Genomic DNA, 27,350 nt, shown 5'->3' with positions numbered 1-27,350 from the left:
AAATGAGGCGATTTGTGTCATGTGCCGCCTAGTCAGTAAAAGACGAGTTTTTGTTTTAGGGGTGTAGTGGTGTTGTAGCCCTATATATATATATATATAGACACAAACACAAACACAAACACACACCACACATGTATGTATATATATATACACCACACACAACACAATATAATAATAAGATTCTTCAAATGTTTGTCGGCGACAAATAACACTCGCATCCCCCTTAATCGCCGGGGGGGGGGGGATGTTCCTCCATTTTGTAGCTCCCGTCGCCCCATTACGCACGACAGGACCGTCTCCGAGAACTTAAATACCTCGGCCAAGCAAATATTAAAAGACCGTATGCCTTAACGGAAATTTTTTGTTTGCTAGCCTACATGGATAAAACTTTTATCGACCGCTTTATTATGAGCAAAAGTCATCCTGAGCATATAATAGTCTAATAAACCATTGCAAATAACCTTATTTTTAACACCAAAACACACACACACACACACATCTATAATCTATATAAACGAAAACCCAAAAATTCTATGTGTCGCGATGTGGTCGCTTCCTTTATTTTGGAGTCACCAGATTTTCTTGATTTTTAAATGGAGGCTTCTAATGCATTTAACCCAAATTCACGGGTATGTGTCTTATCAAACCCAAATATTTCTTAAACGGGTTATAACATCTCACTATATTAAAAACTAATCTTACCAAATATTTGATTTAAAAATCCTATAAAGCAGGGATATACCCAAAATTAATATTTGATTTATTTAAAAAAAGTTATATATTATTTATAATCAAAAAACCAATTTTATAATAAAAAAAATAAACGGGTCTTGGATCTCATCAAACCCATATAGCTTTTAAACCGGGTTATAACATCTCATTATTTATGAAACAATATATCATCAAACCATAAGTATATTATTAACTTTCATACAATAAAAAAAATAAAAATTCAAAAAATAAATAAATATTATAAACAAATAATATAAAACAACCCCCGTAATACGGAGGATAAAAACTAGTATATATATAGAAAAATGTTAAAATAAAAATACATAGTTTTGTAGGAAGAGTAGGAATAACACAAAATTTAGAGTTAGGAAACTATATAGCATAAATCCTTAATCCTAGGAAACTATTTGGTATTTTAAAAACTATCAATCTCAACCACTAAATTATAGATCCAATGACCTAGATTTATTCTTACTCTTCCTACAAAACTATTTATTTTTATTATAACTCACCCCTGATGTGGCTTGCACACTCTCTGAGCCTCTCCTGACACACAGCAAAGAGTATCATTTTTCTCAAACAATACATCTAAACCCTTAGAGCGTGCACATATATATCATATAATTACTTTAAGAATCAGCGTATTTTCCCTCTTTCGTTCAATTAAATATTACATCTATCATTATATTTTCCATTCCTTCACTCAAAAACACCTCTAAAAAATATTAAAAAATTATAAAAAAAAATTGAAACTTTTGATTTTGATAATTTGACTGGACCTAATCCCATGACACCTGTAGAGTTTGCTGCTGGAGTTGTACTTGTACTTCATCTACATTACATACCAACTGAAGTAAAAAACAATAATCCACTGGAACATGGCACACGGTAGCGTCCGTGCGCCCTCGGTTTTAATCCGCATATTCCCTTCTTTGTCTTCTAAATTCTCTCTCTTAAAATTTTGAAAACCCCAAAAATCATACAACTTCGATCACCCCATAATAATAATAAAAGTAATATTATTATTTTAAGAATCTGGGTATGTCGAATTCGGGTCGGAGTCGGGTCAGAGAGGATAGAATTTACTGCCCACCGGCTTTAAGAAAGTACAATCAACAACAGCAGAAACAAGTACAACAAGTATAGCGTAAAGTACAACCCTGTAATTTGGATCGGTTCATGAAACACACGACTCCAGTTGTTACAGCTCAGCATTTTCCTAAGGTATTATTGAAACAAGATTTAAGAAAATTATTTTGATGATGAAAAAGTTTGAAACTTTGTTGTGTTTCTTGATGTTGATTATTATTTACATGGGTAGTTGACAAAATGTGGTTTAACTTTAATTTGTTGTGTTTTTTTTTCTAGGGAATTGAAGAAGTTTGGTTTTTGTTTTAAAATGTTTAATTCTGTTTGTGGGTTCTTACTTGTTTTGTGCATTTGACTATATTAGGAAACAATGCCTGTTTTGAGTAATGATTGGTTGATCATTGTGTTTCAAGCATGTATGATCAATGGTTTTGCATGTTATGTCTTAGCAATTTTTACTATAGGGTTTTAATTTTGTATAATTTTTTTTTATAAATGTTGGAAAAGTTTAAAATTAATCTAGGCAAATGAAAAATGTATGAATCGTGATTGCTATTTGGTGATTTTCTTGTACAGTTTAACTTAAGTTAAACAATTACGAAACATGGGTTATTATTAGTGAAACTTTTCCTTCATTGTTACGGTCTTATTAATTTGAAAAAAGTAATCACTGAATAGTAATCAAGATTCATATACGTGTCATTTCTCTCACTTAGTTTTATAAAAAAAATTTATAAACATTTTCTACATGTTTTTCAATAACTTATAAAAGATTGAAACACCTAATGGAAGTTATGAAAGTTTAGTGACTTCATATAGGAACAAACTACCCGAGTGGCTTTAGTGAAAAACTTGGTTACTATCTTATGAGCATTTGATACTATGAAATTAATTATTGCTCAAGTTGCATACAAGCAATTATTATTATATTTAAATTCAAGTTAGTAAAATGGCGTAAAAACGCGATCTTGATGGATAATCTATATGAGAAATGTAGACTAGCATGAAAGGATGGAGGAATCAAGAAATTTGTTGCAACCCATATTTCATACTTGGGGATCTTTGGGAATCTTTAAAGGAATGGAGCGCGTATGGAGCTCGAGTTCCTCTCGTGTTGAACGAAAGTGATTCGGTTGTTCAATACTATGTTCCATATTTATCTGCCATTCAACTATATGTAGATCCAACAACACCCTTAACCAAACTAAGGTTGTCCTTTTGAATTATATAGCTTTTGTTAAATTGTATAACTTTTGACATTATGTTCTTATAATATTATGAACAGAAGGCCCGGTGAGGAAACTGATTCAGATTTATCAAGAACCACTAGTAGTGAATCCGATGGTAGTTATGAGCCTCGAGTTGAAGAAAATAATGTGTGTTCGATTTCCAAAAACTTTAATAATTTGGCACCGAGAGGTGATGATTATTATGTCAGAAATGGTACCGAGGAAAGTGAAATTAGAAACCCTCCCGGGCACTTAATATTTGAATACTTTGAACATGCTTTACCATATCAATCGGGCACCTATAACCGACAAGGTAATATCTAATTTATGTAACCTTTTTATTTGTTAATAAGTTATTTATTAGTTTATGATCTATACATATGTACGACTCAAACGTTCAGTGAAGTGTTCAGCAAGAAGTTTGTTCATTGGTAATACCAATGAGCGAACATGAACGCATGCCTTGTTGTTCGTTTACACTTTGTTCATTTATGTTCGTTTATGTATTTGTGAATATGAAATTATGATATCGCCCATTACAATTTAGTTAAGTTTTATTAATCTTTTAGGCCCACTAGTTTGATTTTGGTTTACTTTTAATTGGTGTTCGCTCACTTATGTCCATTCATCATATTCATTCTTTAACGCTCGTGAACAGTTTGTTTATTAAAGAACGACTATAAACAAACACAAACATGTTCATGTTCCTAACGAACGGACACAAACAAGAAAACCATTTTCGTTTGACTATTCATATTCAATTGTTTGTTCGGTTTAAGTTAAATGAACGAGCACGGTTATTTAAGAAGCCTAATGATTTGTCATTGATCATGACAGATTTCAGATCTCGCATCTAAGTTCCCAGAACTTAAAACGTGTCGTAGCTGTGATCTTACTCAATCAAGTTGGGTTTCCATTGCTTGGTAAACATTTTTAATTATTCACTACACTTTTTAACACAACCATTTTTAGCATAATAGATTATTTATCTGATTCGTATGCGATTTTTTGAAGGTATCCCATATACAGAATCCCAGTCGGTCCGTCTCTACAAAATCTCGATGCTAGTTTCTTGACTTTTCATTCTCTATCAACACCCTTGAAAAGTATTCCTCATTTGTTTTTTTAAAATATTAATGTATAATGTTCATCTTTTTTTAATTTGTTGTGTGTGATTCAGATATTGATGATGTTGGGATGCCATGTCAGCTCACATTACCAATTTTTGGACTTGCTGTTTACAAGTTCAAGAAATCCGATTGGACACAAAGTGGGGCCCATGGAATGGAAATAGTGAACTCACTTATTAACTCAACTGAAAACTGGCTGCGGCGTTTAAATGTGCATCATCCCGATTTTGTGTTTTTCAAGAACCGAGATTTCTGCTTGTAAAAAAGAGGTTTGCAGGTGGTGAAATTGATAGGTAAAACTGACTAAATCTTCTTGGGCTTTTTGGAGGGATGAAACTTTGTTTATATGATGTACTTATTGTACAAACTATGTTTACTAGACTAGAACAGTTTATAATAGCAGGAAGGTTCGGCTTTAAATTTATTAAATCAATAGATTCAATCCTTTATAAATGAGCATAAAGTTAGACGAAGACTCTACTCTTTCTGTCGGATATCATAATACATGTAGCCACGGTGCAACTAACTCTCACCTTTCGATAAGTTAACAACTTTGCATGCCACATCTTACGAACATACCACAAACGTCTGTTTGTTTTGTAAGTTAAGACTTTCAATACTTTTGGATCATTGTCACGGATAGAACACCACCACTGATATATTAAGTGCTTACGTGTGCTATCTACTAGCAATACTTGTCAAAACTTCATGCCACAAATAGCATATTCTACGTGAATAATGAATAAATTTGCATACGTCTTGACTACGTAATTATTCTTTGATCATGATAGTTGATCTTTTATATCTTAAAATTTTCACTTAAAAATATTCATAATGACCATGATGATTAATGCCCCAAATAACCACATTCATATATTCAGAACCTACCCTTTGGATACTCCACACCTTTTATTTTGTTACCTTGTAATTTTTATTTTGAAGGTCTCTATGGATAATTAATATTATGATGAAAATAATTGGTATACCTATGCTCCTCAACTTTTATTTATTTATTTTTGAGATAAACAATTAACAATAAGAAACAATATACTACATGTTAAAGACTGAATTTGAACCCTTGACCTATACTATAGAGAGGTCGAAGTATAGGGACGCCACATATAGTCATAGACACCGCATTATGCTGACAGGACATGCAGGTTAGATCAAGCAACTAACAAGTCAATACAATTGGTAGACTTCAGGTCAAAATGAGCTTGAGTTGAAAATAGTAGTTTCGGAAAAAAAAATGCAGCATCAATTTGGGTTTGTTAAATTTTCCATGACGGTTAGTGACAACAGGCGTAGGCAACAACAACTGGGCAGCGTAGGTGGCATCACCTGGGGGTATCCATATAGGTGCCACAATGGTAATCAGATTGAAACCACATATTAAGGACTTAATAAGCTACCCTTGGGACGGACCAACTTGTAACAAGTCCTGGTGGCAGTGGTGGCAACGATTGTGACGTCTGACTGCTACAAGGGGATTATGGGTGACAATGGTCATGGTGTCGTGGACTTGTTCGGGTACCTGTATTTTCAAGTGACCCGTCGTCTTGTATAATTTGAGGTGATCCATATAAAGAGTTGTAATTTAAAATGGGTCATCATTAAAACCCTTGGCATGCAACTCGCTACTCGTGCTAAGCTACAGTTACTAACTAGTTAAGCATTTAAACAATAATTTCTAGCATCAATTAAGCATATTATGTTATACTATATATATAGATAAACTTTGAATACAATAAAACATATCCCATCAGGCTCCTCATGGTACCCCTCTTAACAGATTTTTTAACTTTATTCTTATGTGGATTGTAACTGCTTTATAAATCATCATTTAGAAAAGATGACATCAGCAAACCTTGCACAAACTCACTCCTCCTAGCCTTCTCCTCCTTATCTTCACCAGAAAGTGTAACCACCTCCTGTTTCTCACTCCTAAAATAATATTAAACAATATTGTTTTAATAGTTATAATTAATGCATTAATCAGTTAACAATGAAAATAACATGTAACTTCTAACCTTGCCAAGATATCTTTATTTAAGCTTTCTGCTACCGACATTGCTGCCACGGAAGAATCAGTTTGACCTCGTGACGGGTCAACCGCATTATTATACATGAAAGAAGACAACAACGGGTCGGGCTCTGTGTTGACTGTTGACTGGCCCGTTAACGATGAACCACCTAAAAACGAATGCAAGTTTCCTTCTCTCAACTCTTTCTTCAAAATAGAAAAGGTGGAGTTCAGTCCACCCCTTCGAAACCTCCTCTTGCGTTGAACGTGATATTTAGTTAAGAAACAACAAAACGGGATCCACAATGCAAAAACAATATCCAAAATGTTATAAAGGAAGTAACTTTAACAATAAAGTTATAAAAGGATATCTTAAGAAGACTTCCATGTTGCATAGTAATATGGCTCACTAAACCGGCTCCCACACGTTTTGCACATATCGGGCATACCTAATATTATACGACATAATGGAAACGCAATGGTTTATAATATTATTAAAGGTTTACTGAAACAAAGAGTTATAAACAGATAAAAAAGATAACGATACCCCGTTCTTTGCTTGAACTGTGTGTTCTTCATCAATGTGACAGCAAAGACCGACAATGTCAAAATCCTCTGCACAGAACGGGCATAAGTATTCGGGCCTATGGTCATCACCATCTGTTTCTTCAACTAGATGAAATGATTCTGCAGTGATTCAAGAATTTTAGATTCTAAACTGATTTAACTGAGACGTAATCAAGTTGTAAATTGTTCTGAATTTGAATTTGTTCAAGGATTAGTTAATACATTAAATCTCAAATTGAAAAAATGTTATTATTGTTGAATATTATTATAAGCAGCTATACAACCACAATCACATGATTCATGATAGCATTATAATCAATTATCGTACAGAAACGTGTTTGTGCGTAGTGCTGTAAACGAACTAAACGTTAGGCGTGAAGTTCATTTGTGGTCGTTAATAAATGAACGAACATGAACAAGGAATTTCATTCGATTAACGATATGAACGAACACGAACAGAGGCCATGTTCGTTCAATTGTGTTCGTCAATGTTCAATAAAGTTTGTTTGTTTATGTTTGCTCATCAAAGGTTTTAATATACTTTAATGACTTTTCTAATCTTATCATATAGATTTAAGCAAAAATATTAACTAAAAACAAAATTATATACGAGTATTATGTGATTAATTTCTACGTAAATTAGCATATGAATACGAGTGTAAAAAAACACCAACACAAACTTGGTAACCAGACAGAACCGTATGACATTGACCATTCGAGGTTAGCTAAACCAGTTAAAACATTGTTTGGGTACATTTGTTGTTCGTGAACCGTCCGCTTGTCCGATAAAAGCCTAAAGAACGAACATAAACAATGCCTTGTTCATTTCGGTTCGTTTTGCAGCCCAATTAGGGCTGTAAACGAACCGAGCATAAGGAAGCTTTGTTCATGTTCGTTCGTGTAGCAATAAAGCTTGTTCATGAACGCTAACCGAATGGAAAATCTTGTTTTTGTCCATTCGTTAAGGAATTGAACATGTTCACTAATGCAAACGAGCATGCACTCTTTGAGAAAAAAAAACAATATTCTTAATCCAAAACAGGAGGCACAATCACCTAATGAAATATAAAGTTAAGCACTTGAGATCGATGGTTTTATTTTGATGACGTCAACGAAACATAAGGTTGTTTTGTTGTTACAACTTGTTAGTAGATTTTATAAAACAGAGGAATAATCATTCATCACTCATGAAACAAACTAAACATAAACAATAAAATTATAAAATTTAAATGTTAGGTTTGTTATTACAAAAAAAATTATAAAAATATAAAACAAACCTTTAACTAACGAACTTAAATAAACACATTACCAAATGTTCACGAACACAATAAACGCCATTTCTAGGTTCGTTTACAGCCTATTGTAGAGTTTATTTGAGCAGCTAATATAATACAATCACAGTTACATATAATCAATGATCAAATAGCATGATACAAAAGGTTTAATTTATAAACCCTAGAAAACTTTAAAAGTTGCAAAATTCAATAATAAATACTAATATTTTAGATAATTATTCTTAAAAAGAAATAAATGGAAAAAACAACAAAACCCAGAAACCTGATCTTGATTGATAACGTCTTGAAGAAGAATTGGAAGTAGAAACACGGGTCCATGAATTTGAGTCCATGCTCTTCAGATCCGAAAGCTAAATGAGGAGATTGTAGGCTTTGAGGGTTGATTATATTATTGGTGTATAGATACAGAAGTGGTGTATGTATAGGTTAAAGAGAGAGAGTGAAGAGGAAGTAACACTCCAGCGAACTCACCTGTTGTTGGTGTGTTGTGTTCTTTATGTTTTACTTGTTGTTCTGGTTCGTGAGTGAAATACGATGATTAATACAACATTTATTATTTGTACAAATATATTTATTACTATTTATTACATTCAATTTATTAGCTGTTTACAAGTAAACCACCCGTGTTATGTATAGTGTACAGTTGTATACCTCTTTCTCTGTTGAATGATTCTAAGATCATACGTAGTGGCCGAAGCAGAGGGGATAATGTGATACGTGAGTGTGACGTATCAGTTAGCAATTGCTAGTTTTTGTATAAAATGATGTGGTAATAAAACTTGTCTTCAGTCATGACTCGGTTATTGTTTTCTAGTTTCTTTATAATAAAAATAAAAAAAAAATATTTCATTAAATAAAAACAAATTATATTGAAATTAAAAAAATACTAAATAAAATTAAAGCCTATGCATGTATCTTTTTTGAATTCATTCTGTTTCATTACCTCGACGACCTCCTTAGTCGTTATTGACTTGAAGACGTCCATGCCCAAAGTCGTGTATATCTTGGAGTCGACGGTTCTTTTCGTCTAGTTGGTCTTTGTAATCGGCACCGACACTCACACCCACCCGATTGCGGCCCCGCCCCTATCCCATTCCCACGACTTCTTTTACTGTCCGGTCAAGTGAGCTACAAGTCCTCGTCGAGGTTCACGAACTCATTATCGTTAAGGTCAATGTTTAGAGCATCGGACGTTTGTGTATTGAGATCACGTGAAGATAAGGTTTTCGACTTTTTTGAGGGCCGTCAACTTCCGGACGTGACGGGGAGTATGAGGCCCCTCTCAGGGTGGTCCCTCATAAGCATCCCAATTCATGTAACTGAAGGACCCGTTGACACTTACATACTTGGTCAACGTCTTTACAATGATGCTCGAGTCACTAGCACTGCTACCCCATCCACATTTCACTCGTTCGTAAACCCCTTGAAAAAGTTAGCATTTACAGTTTATAACGGTCCATTTTGACGTTATAGAATCCTTTGCCCGGTAGTCATCCCCTTTGCGTGAAACAGATCAATAATTATTTTTTTTTTAAAAACGTCGGCATTTTGATAATTGGCTACAAAATTGTTAGAAAAAAATTTATTCCTAAAAATTTAATATTTCTAATAAAAGAAAACAAGTCATAGTAAACGCTTACCAGCTTCGTGAACTTCGGAGACAGTGAGCCACGCCCGTGTAACTAACTCATACTCGGGTTGTGTCCATGGTAGAACGTTCTTTTTTAGGAGGGTCGCTTACGTCTTTCTTCTTGTGTGATCCCGAACAACCGTCTTTCTTCTTGCTCAGCCCGGGTTGTGCCACTGGATCTTGTTATGTTCCGACACCGTCTCGTTTTCGGAAACAAAACTGGGTTGGTTATAATAATCGGGTGAGTAGTTGGGCGCAAGGCCGGTTTTTGGGCCGTGCAGTGGCACGAGGCCCAAAATTTCAAAGGGCCCAAAAGATTTTAAATTGTTCTATTACAGATATGCAAGGCCCAAATTGTAAACTTAAAAATTGGCCCAGATTGTAAACTTAAAAATTGGCCCAGATTGTAAACCCCTTAAAACATATTCTTGATTGATTGATTTCTATTCATTACTATTGAGTTCTATTCATTAGTATTGAGTTGATCTAATTCTACGGCTTGCAAAATTGAGTCTGGAATTTTTTTAGGTATTGTTAGTAGAACTTTATGGTAAAATTTTATTATTGCAAAATCGTTTTTTGTTATGTTTGACCTTGAAATAAAAGGGGTTTTTGATCATGAAACATGTCTGGCACTTTCGTTGAAAATGAAATATTAGAAAGTATGGAATATAAATACTTGATCGAGAGCTTCGCTTCCCAAAATGCTTGGAGAGCCTCAAAAATTCGCTTAAGTTCGTTCATTTTGATACACTACTTTTGTTTTGTTTATTTTATAATATTTATATATGTATTGTGGTTTTTAATATATAATTGATGAGTTTATATTATAAGGAGAATGCCCAAAAAAGTTTTCGCACGAGGCCTAATTTTTTTTATCATTCTCGGAGACGGCCCTGGTTGGGCGTCCCATCGAACATCTGAAAGTAGTTCAACATGTTGAAGTTAACACCGACCGATTGATTTGTGTCGGTCGAGTTAGTTGGGTGGTGTTCAGGATTCGATTGGAAGAGTCATTTTGTTGGTTTGAAAATTGGCCAAAACCAAGCCAAACATATTTGTTGGGTTTTTTAAAGATTGGGATGAATTTTCTAGAGAGTAAGACAGTTGAAAATGAGATTGAGTTGTTCAAAAAAAACTGAGAAATGGTTGTGTTTAAATATGTATTTGGTTTAAATTAATTAATTAATTAATTTTTTTATATATATTTTAGCAATCAACGGCTATGTGGAATAATGTGTCAAAACACCCGTTGAATAGACAACGAGGAACCCCGAAACGAGGGGCGGTGTTCACTGCGTCGTTTAAAGTTCAAGTTCCATTCATTATGAAGTGGAACAATCGAGTCCCAAAAAAAATTAATCTTTTCGCGGGAAAGCAAAAATGGATATTTTTTCTACATTGTCGGCTCTTTAGAATATAAATGTGGATGTGAGATCTATGGTTTGTTGCATGTGTGGGGAGCATGAAGAGACAAGTGATCATTTGCCTAAATTGTGTCATTTTGCTACAATAATATGACAATTTATAAGCAATGTGTGTCGTAGTCGGCCTATATATGCATTTTAGGTACGGGATCTACTTAAGTTCAGAAGTTACTAGCAACCTTGGTAATAGAAAGAGTAAGGTAATTCATGGAATTATCCTTACAGCTTGTTAATGTATTTGAATGTCTAGAAATGAGGTTACATTCTCAATAAACCGACAAGTATCTCCAAGATGGTTTGAGACATCAAAACTTTGAGGAACTTAGATCATTCACATTCCCTCCATCAATTTTTTTATGGAGGTTTTTAAAATGTAGGGAGCGGTTTAGAGTGTTGTGAGTAGAGGAGAGAGAAAATGCAGTGGTTGTGAGTGAATGAAAGAGAAAATGATAAAAGTATAAAACTATAAAAATGTATTATTTAATTGAAAATGAGAGAAAAAATGTAGTGATTTTTATTGTAATATTGGATTTGAAAATAAAGGAATGGATGTGAATGCTCTTATGGATCAAAAGTAGATATTCTTGAAGAGTGTATTGTGAAAGGATTGGTGTGAGTTTTTGTTATAACTTTGGGTTGTCTTTGTTTATCTCCAGCTTCTTGCTAGTGTTTTAATAAAAGTCGTCGTTTCAACTTTTAGAGTGACGAAGGGTGTTTAAGGTTGCATTGTAAGTACATTATTTATTTGTCTTCTTGAATCCTATGTAAATATTCTGAGTGTTTGGAGAACATAATTTGATATTAGTAGGGATATGTTGGTCGGGCATAAATCTTGTATATTTTGGTATTGTTTTATTAGTTTTATTTAGTTTTCAGTGTAAACTTTGGTACTTCATACGTATTTATGTGTTACATGTTATTGGACGTTAAAGATGCCAAAATGGGACTTGTACGAGCATGAGATTAAGTCCCGGGAAAACTGGCACGCAAAACATAACAAAACAGCTAAAGCGAATTAATTTATATCCAGTGGAAGTCTTTACGCCACATTGAGAAGTTAAAATCGGTCCTTCTCGTGTCACGAAAGACTCTAGTGAGGTGCTCGATTGTTTTGTCCTTCACGCCACGCGACGGACAGAGGAGAAGACCTTCGCGACATGTGAATGCCTTATAAAGCGTGAAAATTTTTTTTTGGTTGACTTATATCTTTTGTTTGACGAACCCTAATAAGTTATCACGTCTTCCACCCATTTACAGGAGTCCATAAACAAAATCCAGAGCTTTCCATCACAAAGATATCATTTCTTATGGCCTTCTACATCATATTTTAAGATTTAACGAAGATCATGAGCGGGTAATCCATTCGAATAATTTTCGGTGTGTAGAGTATTGTATGATATCAGTTTTTCTATGCTTATCATTGAAATTTATGTAATTGTTAATTGATGATCTATGCTACTTGATGTTTATTATTATTGAACGCGCATTCTGTTTAGGTTTATTGCTTTATGTAATTGTTAATTGATTATCTAAAGTCATTTAAGTGTTCGCTTAATTTCAACCAATCAATGCCGGTGTGCTCAGCTCAAACTGTTGCTTCATAATTCTATAACGAAACTTCATAATGTTTAAAAATCAGTTACATTATACACTAATCACTTACTCTTTGTGGTTCAACACTTTGCTTACCCTAATTAGTTTAAGGTGAATGGGACACTTGATTTAATATTATTTTTGGCCGACCATTCAACTCCGATCATTGTCTGACTGGTTTTAAATTATTCTTAAAAAAGTATTACACGGTTTTGCTAAAAATACAATTTATTCACCGGCGTATAAGAGAGAAAGAAAGAAAGTAAGACTTTGTTTAATGTATCATTTTAAAAAAGTAGGGATGAGTGTGAATTTAGTTATCAGAGTTCGTGTTCTAAAATCTTATCTTACTTCTTACTATACTAATAAACAAAAATAATGATGCTTATTTATCCTATCATATTCAATCCTAGCCTAAATCTTCTAATCTCTCTTCTCCTTAATCTATGCTATCCATGGGTCATGAGTAAAAATAATTTGACCCATGAGTTACCACATTTTCAATATATTTGACTACATTAATGGCCATTTACAAAAATTTAATATCTAAAATATAATTATGTTTAATGTATACCTTAGTTTTCATTAAAGAATTCAACATTTTTAACAATTAGGAGTCGTGAATTCAGTTTAAATTATACAAAACTTCTCACTTCATATATGTATAAAGTTTTAATTATGCTATTTAATTTAAGTATTCAGTTTTGTAATTATTTAATTTTGAATCTTTAATTCAATATTCTAAACATAATCATTTGAAAAAAAGCTTTTAAATATTAAAACATGAATAATTATAACTAAAAAATTTGGAGTCCTACAATTCCTTTTTTTTTCTTCGACTTCATAAACACCTATCACGTTCAATTCTAAACAAAAGAAATAGAATCACATACAAAAACAATTTTTCATAGCAGTTACTTTCATATGACATGTATGAAATCATTATATGTACTTCTAAGATTTTGGTTTTATTATTGTTGTGAATCCGTTTGAATATGTTTTACTGCTTCTTCGAACTTATAGTGGTATTGAACTCATAGTAATATTTAATTCGTTTTTGTTTTCCATGTGAATGTAAATTTGAGATTCTAGCATTCTTATTGTTTGTACTATATATTTCATTCTCTTTACCTATAATTTCATGTCTTTATTTAAATTTTAGATTTTATTAATTTTTTTCATTTGGAAAATCTCTTGTAATACACGGGTTAAAAACTAGTTGTTATATACTAAACATTTATTTGATTAATTAGACTAGTTTTAAAAGTGAACAACTCTAGATCTTTTATTGTAACATCCCAAAATTTCAATAAATAATATTTTATATATTATCTCTTATGGTGGACAAGTTTAGTTAAAATGGTAAATAAAATAATAGTAAACGAGGGAAAGAGAAGTAGGCTAATTGGAAAGAATTAATCATGGACTAAAAAGGAAAGATGAGCCTTAGGTTCATGGGCTTAAGGAAGTATAAATACCCCTTAAACCCTAAATCTTTCCATTTCCATTCAACTTATCCATCTTATTCTCTTTACACCTTAAAACACACACTTAAGCCATAAAATACCTTCCTTAGCCGCCACCCATTATACACACCATAAACCGATCATAGTAATCATAGATCTTCGATCATACAAGTGAGCTAACGAGTCCAAGGTCGTGTATCAAGCTAGTCGTGACCCTACTAACGTCTAAAGGTACGTTTTAAGCTTAAAGGTTACATTTTTATGAATGTTTTGTCATGAAACATGACCCTAGAGTAGATCGGGTCTAGATGTTCCATAAAAATACAAACTTGATGATTAAAATGGATGAAATGGACTCATAGATATAAACGGTTCATAAAGAAAACCCTAAATCTAGCTTAGAACGTTTTAAACTTATAAAGGTCCAAAATTTATGCCTAAAACGGATTAGATCTAGATATTGGCTTAGTGGCGGGTGTAAAGCAGTTAAAGGGTAGTTGAAATTCTGGTTATAAACCATAAAACAGTTAGCAGTGATGAGAAAAAAATGATTATGATGGAGAAATGAACTGAAAACATTGGACCTGAGGGTTCTCGGCAAAATTTAAGAATCCGTGGTCAACCATGTGGTTCTCGGTCAACCTGAGATTTCGGCCAAAACAAGTTATCGGCCCATGAGTTCTCGGCCACAGAGTTCTCGGTCGGATACGAGTTCTCGGTCAAAGCTGATTTCGGTCAACGTTTTCGGTCAACCAAAGTGTTCTCGGTCACGAGTTCCCTGCCAAAAAGGGTTCTCGGCTGATCAGACCTCTGTTGGCTTTTGAGCTAGAGTCCAATTGGGCCCAAGTACCATAATGGACAGTGGGTTAAGCCCATATCTAAAATAAAGCAAACCAGCCCATTAATTTAGCCTTAGCAAATAAGCCGAGCTTAGAAAATAACTTAAATTGTTAATGGAAAATGTGTTAAGACAGTTAAAGAAAATAAATTTTTTCCAAGCTGACCTGGCCGCTTAACCCCAGCTAGGGGCTCTGCCCCTTGGACCCCGCTAGGGGCTGCGGCCCCTAGAACCCCGCTGCCAGAGGCGCTGCCCCCGGACCCCCGTTGGTTGTGGGTTATGTAAGGATAGAAATACGTTATGAGTAGCAATAGTTAATTGATACATGTAGCCATGCACAGCGCAAGAAGGGAATAACTATTAACGGTGAACGTAACTGCATTCAGGTGAGTTTCTAGCCCCATTTATGTGTTATGTTTTCGGGACTGTGTGCATACTCGATGTGATTGTTAATGCATTTATCCTAAGTGATAAGTGTATGCCTTTTTTGATTATGTGAAAGGTAAGAATGATGGCTTGTCGGTACGTGAACGATCTTCGGATATTGCACGTACTGCCAAGATATAATGTTATGTATAAGCTATGAATGATATGTATGTATGTTATGAATGAATGTAAGAGATAGAAAGGTATATGTCACACCCTCAAAATCCACTAACGGAGTTTTACCGTCAGCGGGTGTGAACTAACAGGATCGGAATCATTAGTTATAATCAAACACCATAAATAAAGTTTTCAAACCACGAACATTGAAGTTTAAATAAGTGCGGAAACGTAAATTCATAAACCAAATGTTGCGTCATGCAGGACGACTTAAAACCCAATTAATAACAGTTTAAAAACAAGTTTGCAAAAACGATAGAGTTCAATGAAATGCATGTTCCTATACCGCGTGCCCGCCTCGGCTACCTGAGAATAACATACTAAAAGTGTCAACACAGGGTTGGTGAGTTCACATATATAAATAAAGAAAATGTTTGTGTTTAAGTGTTTGCGTTTGCGTTACCAGATAATGTTATGTCAATTATATATCGATAGGTAGCTAGCCTATAAAACAAGTATTACTAAGTGTTCGACACCGAAGCTGACTGTTTATCAATTGCCTTGCCACCATGTCTACCACGACCATGGAAAATGTGTTAGCCAAGATTACACCCACTCGGCCTGCCGTCGAGTTTAGAGTTGGGTGGGGTTTGTCAAACCCAGTAGTACTACTCAACAGTGACTCGCTATTATACAAATACTAAACGGTTCGATGTTATGAAGGACTTTATTTGGTTCGTTTGCCACTTAGCCTTACAAGTGATATATAACTAATAACAAAATCTAAAGCGTTTTGGAGTATGTTATCTCCCCCAAATAAAAAGCGTTTAAAAGAGTAAAAGGGGAACGTGAAACTCACTGTTTGCGAAGAATTCTAAAACAAATCCGAGAGATGCGCGTCACAGAAAATCCTCACTAGTGCTCTAAAACAGAAATGAGATTTTCTAAGTATTTAAACTATTATTGAGTCTCTAGACTCGGCACATAATACCTATGCATGAGATACGTTTCGTGTTTCGTTTGTGAATTATGTGTGACTCGACAAACACATTGGTGAAACGTTACATGTGTAAACAACTACTTAGGTATCAAGTACTAACATTGTATATTACTATCAATCATTCCCCACAAGGGCAATTTAGTCAAAAACATAGCAATTATCTAACAACAAGCACGTTTCATGTATTTTCACATAGTTCAGCAGCTAGTTTTATCAAGACATATTTCTACTTGAAAGATTACTCTATTCAACAGATCATAACATATCAATTAATTCACCAAAAATCGTCACAAAAACATACATGAGTTAGGTTTCCAGAACTATTTTTATTGTATTTTTATTCCACATAGTTTTCTCAGAAAGACCAAAACATTACAGTAAACTCACAGCAGTCAAAATCATGCGTAACAGAATGATATTTGTTATCCCCGTTAAATGGTAAATTCAATTAATGCAAGACCAATTGGGTTAGATTCTTAACTCAATATGTTAACTTCCAGAAGTGGAACTAACCCATTTGGTCTTGTAGTTTATGAGATATGATAATTACAAAACAGCCTAACAGCAGACCTCACAATTCAGACTTGCACTTCAGTTTTGTAAAATAATAAAGGTTAACTTTTACACGTCCAAAAATTACAAATTTGGACTCTTTAAAAACTAGACTCAACCTAGTATATAATAGCATCAGAAATCGCATCAAAACATGTAATTAACATCGAGTTACAGTCATCCAAACATGAATTAAATAATCTATCCAGCATCAGTTTTGACCTTTGATCACCTTTAAACCGTTTGAGTAACCAAAACACCTCCAAATCAGGCGTGGTTGGGTTTTCTGAAAACTAGACTCAGAGTACTACCTTTTAGACTCATAAATAGTCCAGTTTGGTTTCATATTTAACAAGTTACACCTCGTTCAAGTTTAACTATCTCTGCTGTCAAAAATCAGCAAGCACACAAATTCATCTAGCATGTATCCTAAGCATACAACACATCCCCAAACATGCAATAAACATTGTAATCCATAAAAATCAGTAGTAAACCCTCTAGGGTTTACGAAAAATCAATGATATAACAATCTTTCACCATTCAAAATCACACATGATCACTTAAATCAACAACCGAAGCATAATCAAGCATCATCTAATCCAAACAAAGCATATGAACACTTAACACATGATTTTCGAAAATTAGGGTTTATGTTTATACCTTAAAAACGCAGAAACGAGCAAGAGGAAGGTGAGGGATGACTAGAAACAAGTGCGGGATGCTCCGATTATGAAAAACGAGGTCAAACGGAAGTGATATGGTGGTGGTGGTGGTTGCCGTCGCCAAGGAGGTGTGAGGAGGGGGGGGGGGGGGCGATCGTATATGGGGAGAGGGGAGGGAGATTAGGGTTTTTATTATTATTTAATAATAATTATATTACACAATGGCCCCTCTACTTCTAGTTATTAAATTTCTAGCATAAAATAGACTTTTGCATCTTGAGTTAATGTTCTACATATAAATATCAAATAATACATAAAACTAACACATAATTATCAAATACTTATTGTTTTGATGTTTGTCGTTTGTTCATCAATGGTTTGAGTCAACTCGTTTGCGTTTCGATGCAATCCCGAAAGACTACATGTGTAGTGATTGTCAAGCGTCATTTAAAACCCTAGTTTAAATGTAATGAGATGTGCCTTATAGTTCTAGTGATCTTAAGTTTGAATTGACGGAGTTTGGATTAACGGAGTTAACCTGAAATTGTCGAGTGTCATAGTAGAAAAGGGACTGGACCCTAATAATATCCAAGGCAGAAAAGGGACCAAGCCCTTTAATAATCACGAGGCAGAAAAAGGGACCGGAACCTGATAACTTCCGAGGCAGAAAAAGGGACTGGACCCTAATAATATCCAAGGCAGAAAACGGGACCGGACCCTAATAATATCCGAGTCAGAATAGAATAGAGTAAAGTAGAATTTGATTTATGAAAGTATGAATGGAAGTATGTATGTATGTATGTAAAGTATGTTATGTTATTAACTAAAACTCACTCAGCGTAGCTGACTTTTAGTATGCACGCAGGTGAGTAGAATGAGACAGCTCGTTTGAGGGGAACACGTGGCATTGAATAAGAGGCTGATATCGGAAGACGTTTATGTTTAATATTATGTTATTTTGAAAGACAAGGTGTTTATTCTAAGACAAGTTATGGATTAATGTAATGTTTATGAAAGTTTTTATATTCCGCGAATGTTTTTATTAACTCTGATGACTAGAACTATGTGAATGAGTAAATCCAACGTCCAAACGTGAGGCACCGGTAACGAGGCCTTACATTTATTTTTGTTATATAGATGTATTGTTGATTTTATTTTATTCTCGAAAATAAGTTTTCAAACTTTATTTTTTATTTACTTCTTAAAACTTAGTTCCCTTAAATAAATTCTACGTGGATAATTGGGTAAGTAAGCGTTTATTTATTAACCGACAGAATATTTAACAGTGTCATGTATGTTTGCTCAAGCGGTGTGGCATTGTATCGCTAGTTGGTGTAAAGTACCAGCTTTTTTTGCCTTCCCTACCCGTGATATATTTGAACTTCACAAATACTATCAGCTGTACACTCGGAAAATGAAAGTGTTTCATGCGTGTTGTATAACGGGCGTGTGGTGTATTTGGAAGACAAGAAATGAGGCGGCATTTGAAAGGAAACTGGTGCCATGTTAATAACGTGATTGGTGATGTTAAAGCTTTGAGTTATTTGTGGGTTCGTAATAGGTCAAAGAATTTGAATATTACTTGGGAGAGGTGGAGAGCGTTTAATTTTAATGCCATGTAAGGGATAAATGAGGTGGTTTACTGGCGGGTATAAGGTGGTTGTGATGGTGTTCATGTATGGTGGTGTTGATTGTTGTTTGTCTAGCAACTTGCTAGTTTGATAATCGTTTTAGTTTAATAAAATTCTTTTGATTGGTCTTTAAAAAAAGACATGTATTTGCCATCTCAAGTTCTCAACATGGAATGATTAAAATTTTAAAAAGGTAGAATCTACTATCTCAAATTGTAAATTTAGTTTAAATAAATTCTTTTATTTATTTTTTTTCAACTATCTATTTTGACAACACACTTACAAATCTAACTATACAAGGGTCAAGTTATTCTATAAAGAGGACAAAAATGAGAAGGATTTCTATAAAAGAAAAAAAACCTTAAAAATAATTAAAAAAATTGTAACTCAAATTTTAATAAAAAATGTAAAAACGCAAAAATGTTTTCACCGTCTTCTCTGTTCTCCAAAAAAAAAAGACACAATATTGAGGATAAAACATTATTGTGTCTTTTTTACTTATCATTGTGTTTTGTGTTTATTTTCGTCCCTGATTGTGTCTTTTTTCCTTAACGTTGTGTGTATTTTTCTTGATATTGTGTTATATTTTGTTTGGCATTGTGTTAAATTTTGCGACCGATTGTGTCGGTTTTTTATTATCATTGTGTTGTTTGTTCATTTTTGGCATTATGTCTTCTTTCTCGATACTGTGTCTTTTCGTCGTTTTTTTTAACGGGGGTGACAGGGGAATTATTCTGGCTTTTTTTTTGTGTTTTATTTATATTTTGATGTATGATTTGTTTATTATTTTTTTGAATTTTTTGTTGAGTGTTTTTTTTGTCACGAATATTTCTTACACTTTTTATTTTTGTCTCATTATTTATTTTAATTTTACCCTACTATTAAAACAGAACATACTGTCAACGTGGCACAATACTATCTTGTCCAAATATGATGCCACACAATTTGTTACTATTTATAATATTTTAACATATTTCATTATTAATTAAATTCAATCTCACTTAATTGATTTTTATTATTCAATTTTCTAAAATAGTATTTCTTTTTACAATTTAAGACTCTTGTTTTTACAAGAATTTAAAGTTGAAATATGTAACTGACATTCTTAATTATGATAATTAACTAACGTTTCATTTTTGAAAAAATCAATAAAACAAAAAGAATATTTCAAATATATAATATTAAAATTATTGCAAAAAGTTCTGTTGTCAATCTTTTACATTATAACAAGATTTAGTGTATGGTAATTATTAAAACAAATATATAATATTCCACATTTTTAGATGATTCCTTATTTTATTTTTCGTATATATTATTCATGATCTTGCTGACTTGTTTTTTAAATCAATTATTAAATTTTTTTGTTTTTCAAATAAAGTTTGTCACCAGTTACCTTTTAAATTTTGTTAATATATGGGAATCAAATTCAAACCAACGCTTTCAAGCAATGGATTTTCTGATTTCAATGGTTCCTTTAGATATTTGGAGATGTAATTTATTATTAAAAAAATTATTAACTTGGATGGTTTTTAAGAAACATGCATATCTAAATGGTATTTTCAATATAATATTATGGTTTAAAGTTTATCAATAGTATACTTTAGTGTTAATGACAAATGATAAAATGACTATTTCACTAATATTTATTTTGTAATACTTATAATTTAAAAAAACCATTATGTACAAATTGTTAGATTTTTGACTTATAAAATTTAAGTTTTTTCAAGGTTAACCTTGTAATTATAAGTTTAAAAATTATTAATTTCAAGGTTACAAATTGTAAGTTTAAATGTTAAATTTACCTAACAAATTTATTATTTTTCATTTGTGTGTTACACGGGCACTATCCTAGTTCATAAATATACAATTTGCTCAGAAGTGTGCAAACGAACTGATTTTAGAAGGTGCAAATGAGTCGAGTTGCATGAGTTCCGTATCCAAACTTCGAGCTTCCAAACATAAACTTTTAAGCTGGTCTCAACTCATTTATTATTTATAAAATTATTTATTATATATACAATAGTTGATCATTTGATAAGCTTAACTACATTCAAACCTTTTACAAGCCGATCTCAAGTAATCCGTGAGTTAATTTACTCGTTAATATTTTCATTTATACTTACGAGCCTACCCAAGGTCCGTATATAAAGCTTGTGTTTGAGCTCATTTAATATGAACAAGTTTAATTTTAAACTTAACTCGTTAGAGTTTAACTTCATTCAAAATAACGGGTCGATATGGAATAGTTGGTGAGGTACCCTAGTAGTTTTTACTTTTTATTTCCATTATTGGTGATTTGGTTTTGGTGGTCATTTGGTCCCCAAAATACGATTGAGCCCAAGCCCATGTAATTTGTCCGTGGTGGACCTGATCCAAGTGTACATCTTAATCCGTAGCTTATTGGATCTTTATTGGTGTGACTATAGTATGAGGGTCAAAAGAAGAACGTGACCGTCCTAAAGTTAGCACGTGACGGCCCTTTGTTGCAACGAAACTAAGGTTTGTGAAACGAGGTTCATGGCCGAAAACCGAATAACCAAAGAGCTTGCAGCTAGCGGTATAAAAAGTGAAAATGTATTCCTCCAATTGGTTAAGAGTTCTAGTCTCATAATGTAAAATATGTGGATTTAGAAGCATGTTTAAAATGCGTGTGAATTAGTGATTAGTCGTTATATAAATAAAAAAACGTATTGCTTTAATAAATATAGTAAAATTGAAAAAAAAAAAAAAGTTATTTATCTCCACCGTCTTTCTTTGTTTTATATCCTATCTCCTGAATTACAACTTTTAAGTATAAAAATATGTATATATGTGTATGCATGTATGTACACATAGACACATGGTGTATGTGTAAAGAAAGACTATACACACCATGTTTTTTAAATAAAAATATTAATTATATTAAATTTTATATGTATTTTAATCAATTTATATAATGATAGTATAATGATTAAAACGCCCTTTACAAGTATATGAGGTTTCATTGATGTTGATTTTCAACAAATTGACATGTTACTTGTCACAATCATTATTCTTACAAGCCTGAATTTGGAAACACCCCACGGAAAATGTGTACGATACTTTTCATTAATGTTGGCACCACTATTTTACAACTTTAAAAAGAAAAGTGTGTAGAAGGTTAGAAACGTCAAGTTGATTCAATAAAAAAACATTTATGGTTCCTAATTGTTAAAAAGGAAAGATTACTATAATAAATGTTGTAAAAGTAGGATTACAAGGCCGAGTACTCGCTACAAGGTATGTTGCCGAGGCGAGTTTCTATAAATCCGTCTAGTTACTAAGAATCAGTCAAATGTGGTTAACATCAGCTATAACCACATCTTATCAGTGAACTTAGACCGATTTTGACTTAAAACAATAAAACATAATTCGTATTTCAATAAAATCAAAGAACAAATATCATTTTTTAAATTAATGATTAGTAATTGTCAGAATATTTTATTATTTAAAAATATATTTCTTTTATTTATATTGATATTTACCTATTTTGTTATAAATAAATGTAAACTTATGATATTTGACATATATATAATATCCAAAAATTAATTTTCTTTATATTTATCATGTTCGAGTACTCCTCGAGTACTCCGAGTACACCCAACTCCCCAGTCGGCCGCATAGGGTCCGCCTAGCGACTTTTGCAACCTTGACTAGAATAAAGATCTTTATCCAAAAAAAAATTAAAGCATACATGAGTATTTTAACCTATATATCTTAAATCATTGATGTTTAGTTCAATAAACAGTCGTCACGTCAATGGAGTTGGTTAAGTAAGCTAAGCCTTAGTCGATAATGAGCAATTGAGCACTAAGATTTGTAAAAAGTAAATAGAACCCACTTTCAACCAATACAAATTCGACTGTGTCAAACATGGCTAAACTTAGCTTACAACTCTAGCTTTTTAGCCGGCATCCTTTACTCTTAGTCGGTTTTGGGATCTGTGTTTATTCACTTAGCCAACTCACTATATTCCCTCTTAGCCGGCTTCAACTTAGCTTGCAAGCTAAAACTTCACTTAGTTGTCCTTTTTCTTCCTTTTAACCACTTAAATTAGGCGTCAAAATTAAATACGTTTGCCTACCCAAAATACTAACTTAATTGACTTTCATGTTATTTCTCTCTTAGCCATTTTCTTTTTTCTTCCTTCTATCCGCATAAATTTAGTCGCCATATTAAATGTGTTTACTAACGTTTTACCTAATATTCTTATAAAAGTTATAATACCTTATACACCCTATCAAAGTTATAAACCTTCTTCACCCTACCATATTATATGGTATCATAAGTTTTATAAGAATGTTAGAAAAAAAAAATTAAACTTGTTAAGTAAACACATTTAATATCGTGGCTAAAACGTGTTGGCTAAGAGAAAAAGAGAAGACAGTTAAAAGAGAAAAAATGTAACATCCCCGAAATTTTGATCCAAATTTGACAACATAGTAAAGATAAGAGATCAAAAATATTCTCAAGATAATCAAGGAGAAAATGAGATAAGGAAATAATAGCATTCCATGTTAAGGAAATAAAAAGTTCATCACATGGAAGAAAGAATAAAGTGAAAGCATTTCACATGGGTGTAAATAGGAAAGAGAAATTACTCCAACATTGATAAATTATAAATCTTGTGAGCTATATATAAGGAAAAGAGTTCTCATAGTAATATTCTTATATGCCAAGATGCAACCAGTTGTCTTAGCGGAGGGTGCGAAGTACCCGACGTGCACGGGCGCTATGATGGTGCACTTTGCACGCTCGCATCGTCGCAAGCCGCCTTAGTATTTATGGAAAGTAGAGGGACCAAAAGAGTAAATTTTGAAATATTAATCCTTCGCGCCACGCGCACGACAAAGATCTGACCCTTCGCGCTACAGGAACGGCAAATCACATAACCCAAAGTTTAGCGGTTTCACGCTACAAGAAGAACCAACCCATGACTACTCCGCGCTACGCGAAGTGGCCATCACGCATGTAGTACACGTGTGGACACATGGCATCACGTGTCAGACCACGTGGCAACCCAACGATGACTCATCGAAATAAGGTCGGTTCATGCTACGCGAACGGTTAGAACCTTTTTCCTTCGCGCTACGCGAAGGAAATCAAAACATCCTATAAATGGTGGAGTTCACGACACTTCTCTCAACACACCAAAACACTCACTTTCACACACTTTACCTTAGGAAAGTGTGTCGACTCTCGTAATGCGTACCAAGCTCAGATGTTCTGATTGTTAAAGTCCTAGTACGCGACATAAAGTAGAAAGTGTTGGTTGATCAGTCTTAGACATCTAACTCCAAATACCCGTGTAAAGTAGGGGCTCTGCTTAAGTTATAATTTTATTATTATTATTATTATTATAGCTTAGACCATAGTCGAGGGTATAGCCCATACCTTGATCACACTTAAGGATAATATAAATTTTCATAAAAAGAGGTTTTAGTCAAAATATTGTTTTTTCATGATTAAGAAACAGAAGTTTTTATATACAAGGGGTATAGTCAAAATAATATTTCTTAATGATTAAGAAATATAAAATTTATATACAAATGTTAAATTAATGTTTCTTCTTGAAGAAAAAACCCAGTATAAATGTTTCTTCTTAAAGAAAAAACGTAAATTGGTAAATAAACAAAGGGACTAAATGTCCAAATGTTTTAAACGAACAAATAATTGTCAACGTAAGGTTATATAAACAGACTAAAGGTCTGAAGCTAGATAATTGGTCTAGATATTTATACAAAGATTATTCTCGTACTATATACAGGTCCGAGGTAACAATCAGAAGTATAAACTAGTAACATAAATTGATCATAAACAGAAAGGTGGATACGCTCTAAACTTTTACAATCTCTTTAAGAGTCATAATGTTTGCATAGGATCTATGAATCCTTAAAACCTTGTGTTACAATAATAATAAATGGATACTCTAATTAAATGTATACATGTGTCTGGATCCATTCATACGTGGTGACTCAGGTGTTACATCAGGGTTCTCTGAGGTCATCATCAACGTGCCTCTGGAGGTTTACGAGAATATTCAGAGAAGTGATATTGTGTATATGATTAATTGTACATGTATTTAGTGTAATTTTAACCCAATTGAGTTGGGTGCCTAATGAGTAGTCACAAAGGTATTATTATTGATTTCACAATGGCATTGAAAAAATTTTGCAACATAGTCAGCGTCATTTACCAGCTATGTACTGACGTATTTTTCAACCCATTTTACACAAAAACAGAAAGGTTCGATCAGATTATCATACAAGCAAGACATGATACAAGATTGGATATATAGTCATTAGATGCAATTTACTCATATATTTTATTACAAAATGTTATAAAAAATTATATTTTCACAAACATGCTTTGTACATATTAAACAGGTATTTTAACCCGAAATTTTATAAAAGAATATTTTATTTTAAAGGCCTCCGCTAAAATAAACCTGCAACTTTGATTTAATTACATAATATGTACCAACTAAAGGGTCACACACCTAGACCCTAAGTCGGGGTGTGACAAAAGAATGAAAGTCTGCTAAGTATTTAATTGGGTAGGTAAAATATTTAAAATTGGTGGTTAAAACATGTTGGCTAAAAGAAAAAAGAATACGACTAAATATATAATTGGTTAGGTAAAAGTATTGATTTTGAGGGCTAAATTTATGTAGCTAAAAGGAAGAAAAGAAGACGGATAAGAGAGAAAAACATGAAAGTCGGATAAATATTTATTATGATAGGTAAATTATTTAATTTTAGCTGCTAATTTTAAGCGGTTAAAAGGTAGAAAAGATGATACCAAACTGAAGTTTTAGTCTATAAGCCTAGTTAGAGTCGGTTAAGAGAGAAAATAATGTGTCGGGAAGTGAATAAACACAGATCCCGAAGTCTGCTAAGAGTAAATGATGTCGGCTAAAAAACTAGAGTTGTAAGCTAAGTTTAACCATGATTGGCACGTGTAGAAATTGTATTGGTTGAAAAGGGTCCCATTACATTTTACAAATTTCAGTGCCCATAAAGTTCCGACTAAGGCTTAGTCGACTCCCCTGATGTGATGCTTGTTTATTGGACCAAAAATTAATGATTGATAAGATGTACACTAAAATAGTCATGTCTAGTTTTGAAAATTTTGGGTGAAATTTGTTAACTTGTTTAAATATTTCAAAACATAGTTTGTCAAATCATATTTTTTACTCTTATTATAAAGTAAATAATAAGGTTTATGTGTCAAGTTCACGTTCACTTTTAGCCTAATTTTCCATTTTAATCTTCTAATTGCTCCTCTCATTCATCCTAGTTATTCATGGTAATAGATCAAAACTATTTTGTCAACTGGGTTATAAAATAATCAGAAAATTAAATTAAACATTAATTGAAGATCAAATAAGTAGAAATAGTTAAACAAGTAGAAAATTGTCGAGAACAATCTTTTTCTAGGGTTGATTTTTTCCTTTAATGTCTAGTTATTTTCTCATGGACATTGAAGAGAATCATACAATATATATCTTAGATATATGAGCGATTATTTTTGCCCTAAGAATCTAGAGACAAATCTGTATGGTAGTAAGTTTACTATATTCATATATCATAAAAGTTTAAAATATATTTTTGGGCAAAAGGAGATAAACATGAGGCGAAAAAGATGGATGAAAATTTTTAGTGACTATGACTGTGAAATTCAATATCATGAAGGCTAATGTAGTAGCAGATGCTTTAAGCCATAAGTATCAAGAGAAATTGAAACGGGTGTGTGCTCTCAGAGTAAATATGCAAATTAATTGAATAGAACAATTAAAAGGCGTTCAAGAAGCAAATATTACTAATGATATTGAAGGATTAAAAGGAATGCTGAAAGAATTGGAGAAAGATAAAAATGGAATTTGGAAATTTTATAAAAGAAGAATCTGGATACCTATCCAAGGA

General features: G+C 32.9%; 2 protein-coding genes across 2 annotated transcripts; one reads left to right on the top strand and one right to left on the bottom strand.

Annotated features, from left to right (window-relative positions):
* The first annotated feature begins 1,764 nt into the window (after window positions 1-1,764).
* LOC143529467 (uncharacterized) lies at window positions 1,765-4,161 on the top strand. Its single transcript, XM_077025252.1, has 5 exons — window positions 1,765-1,956; window positions 2,819-3,030; window positions 3,107-3,363; window positions 3,888-3,973; window positions 4,065-4,161. Exons 1-4 carry the CDS (start codon window positions 1,912-1,914, stop codon window positions 3,905-3,907), a joined length of 534 nt encoding a protein of 177 aa, XP_076881367.1. The 5' UTR covers window positions 1,765-1,911; the 3' UTR covers window positions 3,908-3,973; window positions 4,065-4,161.
* Window positions 4,162-5,951: 1,790 nt separating this feature from the next.
* On the bottom strand, window positions 5,952-25,073 carry LOC143529471 (protein DEHYDRATION-INDUCED 19 homolog 4-like). Its single transcript, XM_077025255.1, has 6 exons — window positions 25,067-25,073; window positions 8,328-8,415; window positions 6,751-6,890; window positions 6,575-6,652; window positions 6,211-6,470; window positions 5,952-6,124 (listed from the first exon to the last, which is right to left on the bottom strand). The coding sequence occupies exons 2-6, from the start codon at window positions 8,395-8,397 to the stop codon at window positions 6,010-6,012; spliced, it is 663 nt and encodes a 220-aa protein (XP_076881370.1). The 5' UTR covers window positions 8,398-8,415; window positions 25,067-25,073; the 3' UTR covers window positions 5,952-6,009.
* Window positions 25,074-27,350: the final 2,277 nt, after the last annotated feature.

Source organism: Bidens hawaiensis, unplaced genomic scaffold (genome assembly GCF_021521415.1).
Source record: "Bidens hawaiensis isolate Kalapana, Puna unplaced genomic scaffold, B.hawaiensis_p1.1 tig00008556_1, whole genome shotgun sequence".
NCBI lineage: Eukaryota > Viridiplantae > Streptophyta > Magnoliopsida > Asterales > Asteraceae > Bidens > Bidens hawaiensis.
Note: the sequence above shows the minus strand (reverse complement) of the source record. Positions and strands in the feature narration are given on the sequence as shown.